The sequence below is a fragment of the Heliangelus exortis genome, chromosome 28, assembly GCF_036169615.1.
Source record: "Heliangelus exortis chromosome 28, bHelExo1.hap1, whole genome shotgun sequence".
Taxonomy (NCBI): domain Eukaryota; kingdom Metazoa; phylum Chordata; class Aves; order Apodiformes; family Trochilidae; genus Heliangelus; species Heliangelus exortis.
The window spans coordinates 931,845-949,833 of record NC_092449.1 but is presented as its reverse complement, the minus strand read 5'-3'; the positions used below and the strand labels follow the sequence as shown (position 1 = coordinate 949,833).

The window sequence follows — 17,989 nt, the reverse complement described above, 5'->3', positions numbered from 1 at the left end:
AAACAATCACCCAAGTGGTTGCTATAGCATTCTATTAAGGAGCCTTTTCCACTGGGAAAGGCTTTTTTTTTTTTTTTTTTTTTTTTTCCACTTGGCAACCTAGCAGGAATAAAAGAGCTCCTGTCAGCTTTTTCCCCTGTGTTATCATATGCCCTTCAGCTTCTGACTGCAGACTTGCAGTTTTGCCTGGATTGCCATCATTCTGAGGGGGTTCTTTTGCCTAATGGCCCAGCTTGTTCTCCACTACACCAGGAGTGAAAGGCTGCCTTGTAATTGCCTTGCTTGCTCAAAGCAATCTGGCAGGGAATGTCCAAAGGTCTATAAATATTGTGACTTAGAAGGGCTCCTTGGTTGACCAGCAAAACTGTGTGAGCAATTGAGTAGCATCCTGGGGAAACTTCAAAGGCTGCTACAGAATTAGAAAGGAATTAATAGTTAAGGCATATATTGATATTATAATCAATACTGTGAGCATAAGTGAACTTGGAAGTGTTTTCCTTTTGCATTCCTTTCTTCATGGGATCTCAAAAGCATTTAAGGAAAAACTCAGTTATATCCTGGGAAGTACTTATTTTTGATTACCACACTAGGAAATTGCTGTGTTAGAAGGATTTATGCAAAGCCATCAGTGAATCAGTGCTAGGAAAGGTATCCAATTTTGTCTTGCTTCAGTATGTATGCTCTGGGGGGGATTTTTCCTGCAAATGTTTAGGCTTTACTGATTGACTACCTTTTTTTTTTTTTTTTTTCACTGCATCAAGCAGTTCTCCTGTTCTCCCTTTCTCTGTCTGGCTTGGCTCTCTGAACAGCCTGAGGGCATTGGCCAGCCTGAAAATGCTTCAGTTCAGCCTCCTGCCCCCAGCCTCCTGTCCCAGCCTCTGTGCTTTGCAGAGGTGGCAGGTCCAAATCCATACCTGTTTGGATTTGTGTAGATGTGAAATGCAGTAGCAAATCCAGGGTTGGTGGTTGGGACTTAATAGATCAATTTTCTTCATATTGCTCACTCATGACAGTGCAACTCCACACAGATTAACAAAAAGTTAATACCTACTGATCCTTTAAAGCTTTCTACATATAGGGCCTTTCATTCTTTGTAGTCAAAAGACTTGAAGTACAAAGGACTGGAAGTACAGCTGTTCTGGAAGGACTTCTTTCTGCTCTTCAAAATCCCATATTTTAGTTTCATTTCTCTATTATACTTTCCAAAAGTCACTGGTTTGCTTGGAGGCTGCTGGGATCATTGAGTCTGACAATGACTCAGGAGCCTGAATTCAGCTGTGCTGCTTGTACATTATTGAGCTTTTTCTGTACTCTGTATCGGTCCCTTCCACAGTGGTTTGCACTCAACTCTCAAGAGGTTTTCAGGGAACTTAAGGTAATGTTTAAATAGTTTGTGGGGAGATACTGTAGGAAATGGCAGCAGTGCTCTTCGGTTATGGACAGAAAGACTGAGAACCTGCACGTTGGTGTTGGGCCCTGAGAAGAATGTGGCAGTGAGAGACACAGGAAGGATTCTGTGACAATGCTCCAGAGTGCTCATATGTGGGCATGAAATATTCAAGGCTGGGTACAATGAAGTTGTAGATCAGTTGCACGTGGTATAAATCATTCTTACAGCACTGCTGATTAACTGTGTATTTTCTGCTATAGGAAGGTTTCAACTGTAAACTTCCCATGGGAGTTGTCTGGACCTGAATCAGTCTCAGGTGACAGTTCAGAATCCCAAGTCTTTTGCTTCCTGGAAGAAGGCACCTGGACCCTTTATAGTTCAGAATTTGGGGACAATGCCATCTCCAGTTTTGGCAGATGTGATCCACCCCCCTGTCCAGAAGGACAGAAGCTCTCTCCAGAAGAGAGCATTGTCTGGTGTTCAGCATGTTCTCCCTGAACATGCAAATTCCTCTCAAAGACTGTTTCTACACCTAGTGAAGGTATTAAGGAATATAATTTTTTTTTCAAATAAATCCATTTGTCAGCTTTCTTTCATCAGACCCTCTGTGTAGAGGAGCAGAGCTTCTGTTTGAGGGACCTCTGTAGGCTGCAGGGATGGGTCAGACAGGAGCTCTGCCGAGGTCAACAAAGCCTTTTAGTAAAACCCTCAAAATAATAGATGTGGATCCACCTGAGCTGGCTTGTACCCCTCTATTTGAGAGAAAAGCCAGATAAATTATTCTGTTAAACCAGTGAAGCTGCTTCTCTTCCAAGTTCTGTGTGTTCACTGTGTGTCCTGGTGGTGAATTCTTACTCTGGTATCACAAGATTTTAACTGTGTAAATTGTCATTACATGGCTGCTCCTTGGAGTATGAAGTCCTTGCATTAAAATTCAGTGCTGCCTTTTCTCACCTGAATCATGGCAGTGTCTCTTGGCACCTTGTACAATTCCTTTTTATTGTGACCTTCTATTTCTTAAAAATAACATCCTCTGCTTCTAGCAGCAAACACTTATGACTTGAAGCATGAGTATTACTCCAGGACATTGTAGAAGACTAACAGATCATTGGGATAATATACAGAATTTAATATAAAGGGAAGAAATGTTAAAGGCAAGCCAGTAGACTGTTAAGTTAAAAATGCCTTTTTGGTGGAAAAAACAGTATTGAGGGAGGATTTTACTTTGGAACTAGGTAATCTGTTTCTGACCTGGATCCTCTGGCAGTTGGTTCTGTGATATTGAATGTGAAATGCCCTGGTGCGTGTGTGGCTTTCTAAGAAGAGATTATTTCTCTGCTTTTAAATTTTCGTGGTTTCTGTAGCAGATATCTTCAGTACTTAAATCATAATTCTGAACAGAGAATCTCAGACTTAGCTAAGCCTACTTCTTAAGTAAAACCTGTACAGATATTTTTTAAATCATGCATTTACCACATCCCTCCCACAAGCACAGACACAGGATTGTTTGGAAAGAAATTGAAATGTAAATATTGTGACATTTGGCTCTCTGAATTACTGAGAAATTCATACAAATAACTGTTGTTTATCAAAATGTGTAAATGGCAAAATTGCTCATGAACCAGGGAGGGGGGGATGTCCTTGCCATGGCCAGGAGTACCTGCAGGGGGCTTGTGCTGTGTTGCAGCAGGTTGCAAGGTTCACATCTGCAGTGCTGCCTCTGTACAGCCTGCTCAAAAGTAGAGTAACTCATAGTATTTAATCAGTCACCTCAAATTTATGAGCTATTATTAGTGCTTGACATAGTTCTTTTTCTAGACCCATAATGAAGGGGTGATCTCTGACTTCCCATGGAGGGGAGTGCTGAGTGGATGCTGTAGGAACAGTGGGACTCAGGTTTTCTTCAGACCCCCAGGAACACCATCTCCAGTGAGCCCCCAGTTTTTGCAAATCTTTCAAAATAAGAGCTTCAGACTGAGCAGTGTAATTGCAAGGGAGACAGAGGAGAAGGGAAACCACTGAGGAAAAATCTGTGTGCTTTGGGTTTTGTGCTAGAGCATTTATTAATCAGTAATTTTGTCAAAACTTAGTGCTTACCTAAATAGTGTGTGTGTCTGTGTGCCTTGGTGTTTTCAAATGATGAGTTCTGCTGCTTCTCCCCTGGAAATCTAGAAAACATAAAGGAGCACAAATTTTTGTTTCTTTGTTTTCCTCAGGCAAAATACATCTCCCAGTGCATCGATGAGATCAAGCAGGAGCTGAAGCAGGATAACATTGCAGTGAAAGCAAATGCAGTCTGCAAACTTACATATGTAAGTGCCTTATGACACCATCATATTTTAAGGGATTTTTTTCATGCTGACTAGGAGCCAGACTTCAGCCTGAATGCCTGCTTTTCTCAGACTGCAGTTTATTAGGCTGTTGTAAGTGCAGGCTGCAGGTAAAAATGCTCCCATGTGTTTCTGACATCAGAGGCTGAATGTTCCCTTTCTGTGCATTGGGCTGGCATTATTGGAACAATTTTATTCTACTGAGATAAGTCAGGAAGCTAATCTCATTGAAAACAATCCAATTTTTAAAAGTTGTTTTCAGCTGGATTGTTCCTTATCACATAGTTATCACATAGGGGTTTTTTTCTTTGTGCAGTCCTTTGCTGAGAAGGAAAGGAATGGTACACTGTTAAAGAATTGTATTTGTGGTTTTGTTCTGGTTTATATTAAAAAAAAAAAATTCCAGGGGAAAAAACCTTTACAGGGGTGCTTGTATAGCTTCAAATGTGCTACCTGGAATTTATGCAAACTGTTTAAAACTTGTTTTAAAACTTGGTGGAACTTCAAGATGACTTCCTACACTGTGAGCAATGTAGACTGTAACGTTACTCATGAACTTTAGGTGTTTTAGAGTATACTTCTTGGATTGTTGTTACCTCTTCAATTTTGTGAAGTATCTTGACCCATTTTCTTGAGTCTCTAATTTCAGAAGTTTTTTTGCCTTCTCTGCTCACAGTTACAGATGCTGGGCTATGACATCAGTTGGGCTGCTTTCAATATTATTGAAGTCATGAGTGCATCCAAGTTTACATTCAAAGTGAGTCCTCTGTGTCTCTCCAGCTGTCCTAGCCAAGCTGTTCCACTGCTGTTTCATGAGTGCATGGGTACATCAGCTTTTTGTTTGCTTTCTTCAATACAGAAAGGAAGTAGGCTCTATTTGTTTCTGCTACATGGGTAATACTTGGCCTGCTAGCATAGGGTTTTTCTCCCAGCTATTTGGCAATAGTTGTCAGATATCAAGAAGAACCAGGGTAGTTTTATGTGAAGACTTAGGATTCCTACTAGCAGGAATATTTTATTTTGTAATAGCTTTATAATTTTTCTTCAAAAGCTTTTGTTCATGCTCTGTGTTGCAGACCTTTTTCACCAAACAGGGTGGAATGTTACTTCCTAAAGAGTGGTTTTACCTGAAAGTCAGGGCTCAACACAGACAAAATAAATGTAACATTCTCCATTCCTTCTACTGCCAATCCTGCTGTATTTCTACATTTCCATGCTAATTGAACCTGTGTATTCTAACAAAGTAGAGAAGTTTTATTTTCTAGATATTTGGTAGAGAAGCTGGATTTATTTTCTTAAGGTAGATGTGTTATCACTAGAGATGTTACTTGTCTGAGATTATTCTTTCTTCATGTAAATGCCCTTTTCTGGAGAGCCCTATCGTGCTGCTTCTGTTATGCAAGTCTCCTGCTTAATTGTTCCTTTTTTAATATTGCTTATGAAGCTACCAATTGCTGTTCTTCTAAACATTGTCTATACTTACTTGGAAATTTAATCTTCTTGTCTCCTTGCCTTTATACAGAGAATTGGTTACCTAGCTGCCTCTCAGTGCTTTCATGAAGGGACTGATGTAATTATGTTGACAACTAATCAGATCCGAAAGGTAAAAATTCTTACTTCAGTTCTTAATTTTTTTCCTTGCTCTGTCTCCCTGCTTGTACATCTGTACAAAATGTTTCTTTTCTAGGAACATACAGGTGTTTAAGTAGAATTCTGCTTACTTGGTGTAAAGCCTACTGTCATTTCACAAGCTGAAGGACTCATGAAATACTTAGAAGTTGTCCATAGGCTGCCCTTGTGCTGTCTCATTCCAGCTCTGTGTGCTTCTTCATCACAGTGAATGGTGACAGTAATAACCTTTGTTAATATTACTGGGCTCCTAGGCAGCCTTTGTAGGGATGTAATGGGTAAGAAAAATGTCTCCACTTCTGAATTAAAATGAGCAGTCACCTGGCTCCACAAAATATCTATTTGTGAGTATTTGTTTTCTTCTGGTAACAAGAGAAGGCTTTTGACTTCTTTAGTATAATTGTGTGTAAAAATGGACAAGAGTGTATGTAAAGTTGTATTAATGTAGCAAAGTGCATTGTATTCATTTTCATAGGCATTTATTTAGCACTTGAATTTTTTTGGAGTTACTGGGTTGCAGGATTATTTTTCTTCGGATTATAGCTCTATTTTTAAAGCTATTTGATTTAATATTCTTAAGAATCACTCCTTTAAAACTTGACTAATCCAGTAGAAGACATGCCTACGTCTTTACAGAGTAGCCAAAATGTCCTTTTTGTGCTTAAAAAAGACCAGTGGGACATTACCTCTTATCCTTCCTAAAGAAATAGTGCTTTTCTCTTAGTTTTTTAAACTATACTGCTCTGAAGAGTGCATATTTCTAATAATGTCTGTATGTTTTTATTATGGAGACTTTATTATACTGCATTTCAGTCCCTTACTGGGCTTCTTCCTTTTTGTGCCAGAGTTTTCACTTAAAAACATCTTTATGCCATCTCATGTCTCCCTGACCTACAAACTTTGTATTTTAAGGGGTTCTAAGTTCTCAAAATACATTAAAGCCAGAATGAATTGCAAGGTTTTGTGGCTCCTTAAGAAGCAGACTTCATTATTCTTAAAAGTCCAATCTAATTTCCTACCACCTGCAAAAGGTTTTTAAATGAGATGCAAATGGCCTGGAACCCTGAGGTCTGGCTGTGATCAGCTCTTCTAAACCAGCCCTAAATACCTGTGACCAGATGGTTGATCCCAGTGGTTCATGTGGGAAAGCTCTGTGCAGTTGCCTTCATATTCCTGTTTCATAATCCCTGCCTTTAGAGATGGATCCTCTCAATGCTCTGTGTTCAGTGAGATCTGCTCTTATATCCAGATAGGAATATTAATACTGTTAAAAGTCTGAAGCTTAGAAAAATACTGAAATACTCTGTAGGATGTGAACTACACATAAGGCCAAAGAAACCTGACCCAGAAAATTTATTTTACACTTTACCTTGTGTTATGGACTGAAAACTGTGGTGGCATCTTGGAAGGAAAGTAATCTGATTTCTTTAATAGATGGAGCTAGGACACTGCTCAGCACTTAACAGGAGTGCCTTTTCCCAGTGAAGTTGGTGGCAAATGGGCTTTGACTTGGCAGGGTCAGTATGTAATACCAGGTTTTTAGGACTTCACACATGATTGTGATCATGTAATGAGCTTTTCAACATCTCTTTTGCCCTTCTTAAAATACCACCAAGGTATGATACCTGTCATTGCTTTTATGTTGCAGTCATCCATATATTATTTAGTTATGATTCCTTATGCTCATTATTGAACCTGAAAGGAGGTAAATTTTAGCAGGTGTTGGAGGACATTCCTGTGAGCAGTTGATATAAATATTTCCATGAAGTAGAAAGTCAGCTTCATATCTGTTGAGTGAATAAAATTGGTCTGAGAAAATTGCTTCTGAACATCTTGTGTGATCTTAAATTTTGAGCCTGTTTTTCCTTTTTTAGGATCTGAGTAGCCCTAACCAATATGATACTGGAGTTGCACTGACTGGCTTGTCCTGTTTTGTTACTCCAGATCTTGCCAGGGACTTGGCAAATGACATCATGACACTGGTGAGTTGATTGACAGAACCTTTGAGTGTTACATTGTTCAAATTTGGTAAATAGCTCTTAAATTCAGAACTCTTGTGGGTTCTTCTGTTTCTGGAGAGCTTTTGCAGGCCTCGGTTATAGCTCAGGAGAATTTCTGTGAGTCCTCCTGTTACTTTTGATGATAAGTGACAGTGGTTGAGGCTCCCTGGTGAGAAATGCTGAGACAGGAGCATGGATATAGGGACCCTGAGAAAAACTTTGCCCACACAGCTCTGCCAGGAGCCTGATTGCAGTTGTTTCATTTCCAGATGTCTCATACAAAGCCTTATATCAGGAAGAAGGCAGTGTTAATCATGTACAAAGTGTTTTTGAAATACCCTGAGTCCCTCCGTCCCGCGTTCCCTCGCCTTAAAGAGAAACTTGAAGATCCAGATCCTGGTGAGTGGATTTCAGTGAATTGCTTCTGCTCCAAGATGGCTGGGCAAATGTTCTTTTAGAGCACATGAAAAAATGTTGCAATCATCTTTTGGCTGCTGATTTATCACCTTTTGGCTGCTGATTTGCCTGTTGAACAGGTAGATGAGAATTTGAGAGTTTCAACAGTTGTTGCCATATTAAAAATACATTATTTAAAATAGCCACTTCTTATTTCTAAACCCAGAGCTATTGAAACTATCTCAGTGGATCAAACCTTAGTGAAACAAAGCTACTTAATGCCTCCTGGTCTGTTGCTTACTTAACTTGACTATTGAAGATATTTCACCTGATTTCAGAGTTTGAGATTTTGTTTCCTGTGCTCTTTTACAAAGCTGCAGCTCTTGGCTTGCAATGGATTTCCTTAAAATAGTTTCCTATCACTTACTGAAACTTCTTTTTTTCTATTTTTTACATTTAAACTTTGAGTTCAGACTGCTGGTTGGGCCCTTCAGCATTGTGTCAGTGCAACTGAACTGCAGCACAGGAAATTTGCAATTGCTGTCTTGTGTCTACATTTTTACTCAGCCTTCCTGATAGGAAGATCCCACCCCTTCCCTCACTGCACCAAAATGTCATACATTTGTATCCAGAACTCATGAATGTGTGTGCCATGCAGTTCTGTGACCTCCAGTTGATTTGCATGTGTGTTTTGTGGGAGAAAATTAATTGCATGTACTGGAGTAATTTGGTGTGGTCGTGTGAGATGCATCTTCCAGGGACAATGTTTCTAAAGAGAGCAAAACACACACATCCCTCACCTCCAGAGGAAGAAAATACCTATTATGCTTTATGGGGAACAGGATTCTCTCTCCTAGACACCCCAGGTTTCCTAGATTTTCCAAAAATAGCATTACAAATGGAAAACAATCAATTCTGAGCAATTAAAAGGGAATAAACTTGTCCAGTCAGATTGTTTATGGATGAATTATTTTTGTCTTGTATTAAGCACATCTAAATAATACATTTTAAAGAAGCAAGAGTGTTTGGAAACTTTATGGTGGGTAAGATTATTGATTATTGTGTTGTCTGTGTTCCACAAACAATCTCTCCACAGCGAAGGGGGAAGGAGGCTGGCAGTGTCCTGTTCTTTGTAATACTGGATCCCAAGTAGATATCCAACTTGCAGATATCTTAGAAAACAGCCACTATTAAAAAAAAAAAAAAATCCTTTCTCAGCTTGCCTTTCCATTCTTGTGTTTAGTTCACTGCCTCACAGTTGGTAATGAGGCTCATTTGTTCCTCCTGGACACACAACTCTGAATCTTTAGCTGCTTTTGTGCTGCACCAGAAACTTCAATTACAATTAAGGTGTTGATGAGATTTCTGCTTTTCCCACTTGTTTTTCCCAGGTGTGCAGTCTGCTGCAGTGAATGTTATTTGTGAGCTGGCTCGACGCAATCCCAAGAACTACCTTTCCCTTGCTCCACTCTTTTTCAAGCTGATGACATCCTCAACAAATAATTGGGTTCTCATTAAAATTATAAAACTGGCAAGTATTCTGCATCTATTTTTCCAGGATTGGGGTTCTCATTGAATTACCTTGGATGCAAAAATAGATTTCTTGCTTGGAGGTATAGGTACCATGAAACCTAAGTAAAAAGAAACCAGGAATATCTTCTAATGTTTGACCATAACCAAAGAAAGAAGAATAGTATAGCTTGGTTTAAATGTAGTGAGCTGCAATTTAAAAAATGTTTTTATACTGTTCAAAAGCAGATATTAAATCACTTCTTGTCTACACTTTTTTCTTAATAGTTTGGTGCTCTTACTCCATTAGAACCTAGGCTGGGAAAGAAACTGATTGAGCCTCTGACCAATCTCATTCATAGGTATGTAGGAGAAATGTTAATTTTTTCATTCAGGTTTGAAGTGCCTGTTGGGTAGGTCAGGAGCTGGGTCTGTGATGCAGTTCTGAACTTTGAGTCTCAGTATTGGCTTCAAGCTATCAAAAGTGAATCACACCAAGCTTATGTCTTACAAACTTGCATGAGATAAAATAGCTTAAATGGAAGTCTTTGGGTGTCTGACTGTCAGCATGAATTTCCCCAGAGCATGCATGAAAATTGGAGCAGTTTGCTTTCCTTTGACTTCTTTTTAAGCCAGAAATTACTATGGAGAATATATGAAAACTCAAGTTTAAAAAAGGCCCAGCTGTTTATTTGCTGCTTCTGTTCACCTGAATGCATTAGCCCTTCCTCCCCCAACAGTTATAAAGTGAGAATAATTTCATTTTGCTTCAAGGTGTATGAAAGAGAACACTGGCAAGTTCTTGTGTAATTGAAGGTGTTAACTAGCTCCAAAATATTGCTGACAACTCCAAAATGTGCTGATTTTATTCCTTGTTTAAAATACTTGATTTCTGTTTCAGCACCTCAGCCATGTCTCTCTTATATGAATGTGTGAACACAGTAATAGCAGGTAAGAACAGAAATTTGTCACCTAGAAAAAAACTTTATGAACTTTGTCATCAATTAACAACACCATTTGCATACCTTTTTTTGTTTGTTTTTTTTTTTTTAATTTAATGTGTTTTATAACTGAAATAAGTCCCCTGGCAAACTTTGATTTATGTCACCTTGTAACTACCTGAAACCCCTTTTTTCAGTTGATGATGCTTGGCTGCTTCAGCTGTGTTGTGTTTAATAAGGCTGAAACAAAGTATAAAAAAGCTGATTATTTATATGTTACTAGAACTATGAAGTGTACCAGCAGCCATAGAATTAAAACATGGCTGATGCCTCATGGAAACTTTGACAAAGTTTTCTTGTATGAGGAAAGAGCAGACTTACTTTTTCATTCTGCAATTTCACAGCTTAAAATGTGGTGTAATTCCTTAAAGGAGCTCATTGGAATTATTGATTTACAGTTCTAGTTTCTTGGGAATTCTGGGTTATGAACTCAGTAACAGAGGATGAGGAGAGAAACAAAGACAAAAAGGGATAACACAGAATTCCAGCTCAGACTTGGCCCTTTCTTCTCCCAGTATGAAAGCAGAGAGTTATTGACATCCATGGTTTGCCCAAAAATCTGTTTCTCGTGGGTGGTTTGGATAATGGATGCAGGAATTTGCTGTACTGGGTCAGTTCAGAGAGGAAAGGGGATCTGTCACTCATTTTGTACTCATGCATTCCTTCAGGGAAGTGTGAGATTGATGTTATGATAGGAGGGGAAAAATAACACAGAGGTTGAATCCTTTGTGGATGGGAGATTGCTACCCTGAGGCACAGTGGGATAACTCTGTGGTTTGAAGGAAAATTCACACCTAAGGCACTTCAGGGACTGTAACGTGAAGCAAATTGAGGGGATGTGAACCAGGGGCCTTCATTAGAGCACCACTTTGCACTGACAGCTCTTTGCATGGCCCAAAAGGAGAGTATCTTCTCTGATGTGGAGCTCTGCAGGACTCTGGAGAACAACAACACTTGGGAGTGACCAAGGTCAGCAGCTGTGAAGTGCTCAGCAGGAGTTGGTGTTGCTGTGGATGTGCTGTATGGCAGCAGCAGGTGACAGGATTGTTCTGCTGTGAGGTTGTGTGCTGCCAAAGCTTTACCAATGGCCAATATAATCAACCATAGGACCTGATTTTTGCCATGAGTCTCTTGCTGACTTGATTAAAGCTCCAATGTAATTACATTAAACTTTGGAATCCACTGCTGCATCTTGTTACTACATTAGGGAAGGGCACACACAAATTCACCTGTACAGTAGCTGATGACATTGACACTGACTGCTCTGCAGTGTCAGTACAGGAAATAAATGAGAGCAAATCATAATGAAAAGCAGCTTTGACCTGGCTGTTCCAGCAGTTCTCACCTTTACATTTTTTTCTCTGCCCTGCTGGTACTTCTAAGGTATATGAAACCAGAGTTTCAGTAACAAACTCCTCTTCCCAAGCAAACAGACAGACAAACTGCACCTCTCCCTGTGAGCTGAGCAAGCTGTTGTCTTGCTGCACTCATTCAGAACACAAATTCCAACCAAAAGGTCTGCTTGTGTCTTTCAGTTCTGATCTCCCTGTCCTCTGGGATGCCCAATCACAGCGCCAGCATCCAGGTACAATGCTGGGGTTTCTTGGGGGTCACTTGTTCTGCTCCAAGTGCCATGGAGAAATTGGGTTGTGGTTCTCTGCCCCAGGTTAAAGCAGTAGCTCCCTGAAACTACCTCACTTAGGTGGAATCCTGCAAACTGAGTCACTTCCTATATAAATCATCATCTTTCCTTTGCTCTAAAACACATTCTTCTCATTACTTATTTTCCTAACTCTCTTATTCTACTTTTAACACAATCATAGAGAGGTTCCTTTTGTTTTGAAATCTGTTAATGCAACAAAACCCTCCTTTTAGACACCCCAGGTCTTATTTCCTTGTGTACCTAGTAAACTTTATGCAGTTATTTTATTTAAGACTCTTAAGTCTTGTAATAACCATGATGTGGTCTTTTTTCTAGCTTTGTGTTCAGAAGTTAAGGATATTGATAGAAGATTCAGACCAGAACTGTAAGTATGTTGCTTGTCTTCATAGCAGCTTTTAGCAGCCAACCACTGGGGAGAAATTGCAGTGTTCTTAGAGCAGTGAGCTGTTTCTCAAAAAAAAAAATTGTTCAGTATTGTAGTGTCTGGTACATTGTAAACAATTGCTGGGGTTTTTAATGTGGAAATAATTTTTTGATAGGGAGTGGTTCATTATAAGGAGCTTTTTTAAAATGAGTGAGATTAATTGCTACCACTGTTTGTGGCCTTCTAAATCTCAAACAGTTCTCTTTCCATGCTCTGGGTTTTCCCTTTTTATAAACTTGTGGCTTGGAAAGCAGTGAGGGCTATCCTGTCACTACAAAGAACAGTGGCAAATCCTTTTTTTGTGCAAATATGAATTTTTCCCACTGAGAGCAAGACTCCTACTAAATACATCTCTTGTTAGTGCTTTTAAGGCTGTTTTCATTCTAGGATGAACCCATAATTTCTGTATAACTTAATTGGCAAAACTTGAGGTGTGAGAAGAATGAAATAAAGAATATATATGTAATTACATGTCTGTATATGATAAAGGTATATACATGTATACATAAGTGTAAAGACCATAATCTGTGATACCTTATTTTCTCAACGATTCTCTTTATCTTAGATTTTTGAGTGTATTCAGTTGATTTCACATTTCACTCAGCATTAAGATTTCATGCTCAACACAAAGCAGTGTTTCTATATTTGGAAAGAAGTTTTAATTTGTCTTTCACAGTGAAATACCTGGGACTCTTAGCTATGTCCAAAATCCTGAAAACGCATCCTAAATCAGTTCAGTCTCACAAGGATCTCATTCTCCAGTGTTTGGATGACAAAGATGAGTCCATCCGACTCAGAGCTTTAGATCTCCTCTATGGCATGGTATGTTTCTGCATTATTTACTGTCCTGTCCAGCCCTCATGACCCTTTAAGAGGCTGATGTTTAAGAAAAAACACAACTTTCCCTTTTCCCAGTAGCCTTGTGATAATAACTCCTGTATGTTTCCAGAGCAAGTTAATACAACTGTGTTCTGTTGGCTGTTAATGACCTTTTAATTTGTTTAGTTTAGAAACAATAATGTTTTACACTACTAAATTTGCCACCTGGCAGAAATAAACAATTCACTTTCTCCCAGATTTCTGTCTTGCTGCTAATAATTCTCATTTTCAGCTCTTCCACAGTATGTGCTGGTGCTGACTCTGCTTTGGTAACAGCATTGGAAAGAACTCAACAGGTTTTTTTTTCTGTTGGCTGAAACTGGGGCATAGGGAGGTTGTTCTGGTTTCTTGTCAATACATGACATGGGTCCAGCAAAGAGCTAGCAGCTCTTTTAATGGAATCAGAAGGTCTCAACAGTATGGAAAATGGCTTAGTTTTGGTTCAACCCTTCAATAACTCTTTAACAGGTATCAAAGAAGAACTTGATGGAGATAGTGAAGAAGCTGATGATTCACGTGGATAAAGCAGAAGGGACAACGTACCGGGACGAGCTGCTGACCAAAATCATAGATATCTGCAGCCAGTCCAATTATCAGTACATCACAAACTTTGAATGGTCAGTGACTTCATCTGCCAACTTTGAGATTGGCAGCAGTGGCCCTGTATGATTGTCTGCTGATCAATGTGGGTCCCTTTCACTTTTTCCAGGTACATAAGCATCTTGGTGGAGCTGACCCGGTTGGAAGGCACACGGCACGGGCACCTCATAGCAGCTCAGATGTTAGATGTGGCTATCAGAGTCAAAGCTATCAGGAAATTTGCAGTTTCCCAAATGGCCATGCTTCTGGACAATGCTCATCTCATAGCCAGCAACACCCAGAGAAATGGGATCTGTGAGGTGCTTTATGCTGCTGCTTGGATATGTGGGGAGTTCTCTGAGTAAGTGCAAACAAAGTCGGACGTGGTTTGAATGGCTCCTTTTGGCCAAAGATTCAGGTCACTGAAAAGTATTTTTTGAGAGAAAGATAATGCAGAATACATACCTTAAAGAAAATTATTTCTTGTTTCCTTCTCCTTTGCCCTGTAAGTCTCCTCTCCTGTTTCTAGCCAAGACTCATACTTACTTTAGAGTATCTGGGCTTTTTTATTATCTCTATAGTCCTGCCTTCTCGTGCATGAAGGCATAATTTTGGGTGTGAGCAATAAGATTTTAAGACATTGAAAGAATTCCTAAATCACAAAGGTCTAACCCCACTAGTACATTATAGGGAAAATATCCAGTCACCATGTTTGACTGAATGAGTTTTTGCTCTTCTCCCTGTTTTGTCCTTGTTGAAAGGTTTTGCAGAACCTAATCTTTCTAAGGATTAGAAGTTTTTACATCTTTTTTGCTCAAAATTCACCTGCACCTGCCACAGCAAAATTTTTGATGTTCTTGTGCCAGCAGCATCTTTTAGCTGAAATAGTTTTGTCTCTGGGCTGTGTGCATGCACACTTCTCCATTTAGTCGTGGGCAGAGAGTTTTGAATAAAAGCATGAAATTTAACAGGTGTTATGATCAGCATTCTTTTCTGTGTATTAATCATTGCCTACTAGATTCTATTTTTGTTCAATAAATGATTAGAAATACCACCTCACTGATGCAAGTGGTGAAGTACAGGATGGCAGGAAGGCAGTTGGACTTCTTGGTCCAGCCTGCCAATGGAGTTGGCACTTAAAATTCAATGTGGAGTTAATGGAGAGAATGCTGAACTTGTAAAAGTGGAAACTGAGTTGTCCCTCCCTTTCTGTCAATAGAGAAAGCTGTAAATTCTTCAGTGCCACATTACTGGAGTAATTTGGAAGGGAAAATACTGCAGAGAGCAAATGATTTCATGTATTTGCAGTCTGTCCTGTCTTTCTGCAGCCCTTTGTACTGCAACTGAGATTTTTTGGAAAATTTTTTCTCCATGAAGACTGATGAAACGTTGAAACTTCTCAGTTGCTTTTCCATCTGTCCCCTCTGCTTTGTAGACATCTCGAGGAAGCAAACCAAACTCTAGAAGCAATGTTGAGACCTAAAGTTACAACTCTACCAGGTCACATCCAGGCAGTTTATGTCCAGAACATGGTGAAGCTCTATGCATCCATCCTGCAGCAGAAGGAGCAATCTGGAGAAAAGGAAGCAGCTCAGGAAATTACACAGCTGATGATTGAGCGTTTGCCTCAGTTTGTACAGAGTGCAGATCTTGAAGTTCAGGAGAGGGTAAGAGAACAAAATTACTTTGGGATTTATCCTACAAAGTCTCATTTGTCTTGGAGCATTTATGTAATTTCCTGTGGACAGGCACATTTTATTTAAGTCAGTGTTATGAACAGAGTGGTGTGTTTACTCTGTACTTTAATTAGCTCTGTGAAAGAGAAGGTCTGAAACCAGAGGACTAGGAAGAGCAGTGATACTTTGTCAGAGCTCAGACCTTTTTCCAATTCATTACCAGCTCTGGAGACTGCAGCAATTTAACTTAAAAACAATTTCATTTTAAAATTATGCAAGCACATAGGGACATGAAAAGGACACAGCTAGAAGAGAGGATATACATGGATATTTTTTTTTTACATTTTCTGTAAACCTGCAGTTTATGCTGCTTCTCTTAATGCTCTTAATGGAGTAGAACAGTTGTCTTCTCATTTTCTTTTAATTTTTATCAGTTTTAAAATATTAATTCTGAAATTAATTTTGCATTTGACTTTAGGCTTCTTGCATCTTACAACTAATAAAATACATCCAAAAGCTACAAATAAAAGAAGTACCAGTAGCTGAAGAAGTAATAGCCCTGTTTGCTGGTGAGCTGAACCCTGTGGCTCCTAAAGCACAGAAGAAAGTCCCAGTTCCTGAGGGGTAATGTTCTCCAAAAGCCTTTTTTAAACTTTTAAACTATGAAATAGTAAAGCTAAGTATGTGATGACAAACACTGAAGTACTCAAGGGTACTGAGCTGTTTGTTTGCTGCAATTCTTACCAGCTTGGACCTCGATGCCTGGATCAATGAACCTCCATCAGACAGTGAGTCTGAAGATGAAAAGCCCAAAACAATATTTCATGATGAGGAACAAAGGCATTCCAGACACAGACAGCCAGAAATAGATGAAGAGGAACTGGCCAGAGTGAGTGCATGTTAAAAAACTTCTCCCTACATAATTCAGTAGTGATGCTGTGAGTGCTACTAAAGAAGTTGGAGCTGTTGTGGATTGTTTATGTAGCCAGGGAGCCATGCATCTCTCTGCAGCTCAAGATTTAACATGAACAAAATGTATGTCCTTGAATACTGATTCTGTTTTGGGCATTGTGGAATGCATCCAGTATAAAATACTCTTGGAAATTTAGCTTGGCTGTCTTGTCCAAATGTGGAAGAAAGACAGTACAAAAACTTGTCCCTTGTTAGGATTTTTGAGCTCCTGTAAAAATCTGACCTGTAAGCTGTGCAGTTCCCTTCCAAGTAAAGGGTCTTGAGGATGGACATTGAGCTCTGCAGCTGTTTGGTTTTTTACACAGCTCCTCCAGTGCTCCACTTCTGTTACTGTCTGTCCTCTGTGTCTTCATCAGAAGCTGCAGCATCTTGGATCATGGACCTTAACAACTTCCATGAATTCCTGAGGTGTAACTGTTGGCAGCAGTGCTACCACCTCTCCTGCTTCTGACCTGACTTTTTACACAGTGAAAACCTTTTCTTGCTCAGAATCTTCCTCCCTTTTCAAAAATGAAAATAGAAACATCTGAATTGCCATCAAAAGCTGTTACTCAGAAGTTACTCTTTCTAATCTAGAAATCAAAGAAAGGATGTTCTAATAACTACTAGTTATAGTACTAGAAATACTTGTAGTCATATCCTAATAGGTTTTGTAGCTCAAAACTGATTGATTATAGTCAGGCTGCTGTGCATTAGTCTTCTTGCAAGTAGTTAAGCATTGTTCCAAAAATCCGGGGAGACTGTTTGCACTTTGATACCTTTTATCTCTCTTCCTTTTGAACAAAGATTCTAACTACAAATACTCCTTTGCTTGCAGCGTCGAGAAGCCCGGAAACAAGAACAAGCCAACAACCCATTTTATATTAAAAGCTCTCCTTCCCCACAGAAGGTGAGTGAGTCTGAATTAAAATATCCTGCAGATCTCTCCTATAATTGTGTGAAAGCTTGCTGCATGTCAGAGCTGCACCTTCCCTCTGATATATTCTGGTTACTTCCACTGCAGTTCTGCTCATTTGTGTTGAGACACTCGTATGATTTAATATCACAAGAGCAGCCAGGTTTTGGTGAATCTCTGGTGAGCTTTCAGCTTAGAAATAACAAAGTGGTAGTGGTCATTACACAGTAGTTTGTGGGTTAACTTGTCGTGGGAAGTGTAGTGTTTATATTTTAGCAAGGACTCACTGAAGGCTGTTGAGAAATACTTTTTTGTGCCCCAAGCTGCTGTGCAGGCACTTTGTGCCAGCCCTAGGTGATGGAAGGGTTCAGGTTTTTGGGCACTTTGTTAAGAACAAGGAAGAGAGAGTGAACCTTGAACATGCTGTATGTTTTATGAATCAAAAAGGTCATTGTGGAAGAGACCTTAGTGCCCTTTTCAGGGAAAGAATTTGCTTATTCCTGTATATCCTAAGACTTACTGTATTTTCCTCAACCTAAATTTAAAAATTTATCTTTTCAAGTGGCAATTTACCAGCAATAGAACACAAACCAAAGATTCTTCCGAGCTGCAACAGGCCCGGGCAGTACCAAGGTTAAAAAACTGT

At 39.4% G+C, this 17,989-nt stretch overlaps 1 protein-coding gene across 2 annotated transcripts in view; it reads left to right on the top strand.

The window, feature by feature from the left end:
• Window positions 1-17,989, top strand: part of AP3D1 (adaptor related protein complex 3 subunit delta 1) — a 41,968-nt gene that overhangs the window by 10,326 nt on the left and 13,653 nt on the right. For both annotated transcript variants that reach the window (XM_071728112.1, XM_071728111.1), the window contains exons 2-18: window positions 3,607-3,702; window positions 4,397-4,477; window positions 5,243-5,323; window positions 7,224-7,331; window positions 7,619-7,748; window positions 9,137-9,276; window positions 9,543-9,616; window positions 10,156-10,205; window positions 11,791-11,840; window positions 12,234-12,282; window positions 13,019-13,164; window positions 13,690-13,838; window positions 13,931-14,161; window positions 15,236-15,467; window positions 15,955-16,100; window positions 16,224-16,365; window positions 17,266-17,337. In XM_071728112.1, coding sequence (XP_071584213.1) covers window positions 3,607-3,702; window positions 4,397-4,477; window positions 5,243-5,323; window positions 7,224-7,331; window positions 7,619-7,748; window positions 9,137-9,276; window positions 9,543-9,616; window positions 10,156-10,205; window positions 11,791-11,840; window positions 12,234-12,282; window positions 13,019-13,164; window positions 13,690-13,838; window positions 13,931-14,161; window positions 15,236-15,467; window positions 15,955-16,100; window positions 16,224-16,365; window positions 17,266-17,337 — 1,977 coding nt within the window. The remainder of the gene's footprint in view (window positions 1-3,606; window positions 3,703-4,396; window positions 4,478-5,242; window positions 5,324-7,223; window positions 7,332-7,618; window positions 7,749-9,136; window positions 9,277-9,542; window positions 9,617-10,155; window positions 10,206-11,790; window positions 11,841-12,233; window positions 12,283-13,018; window positions 13,165-13,689; window positions 13,839-13,930; window positions 14,162-15,235; window positions 15,468-15,954; window positions 16,101-16,223; window positions 16,366-17,265; window positions 17,338-17,989) is intronic.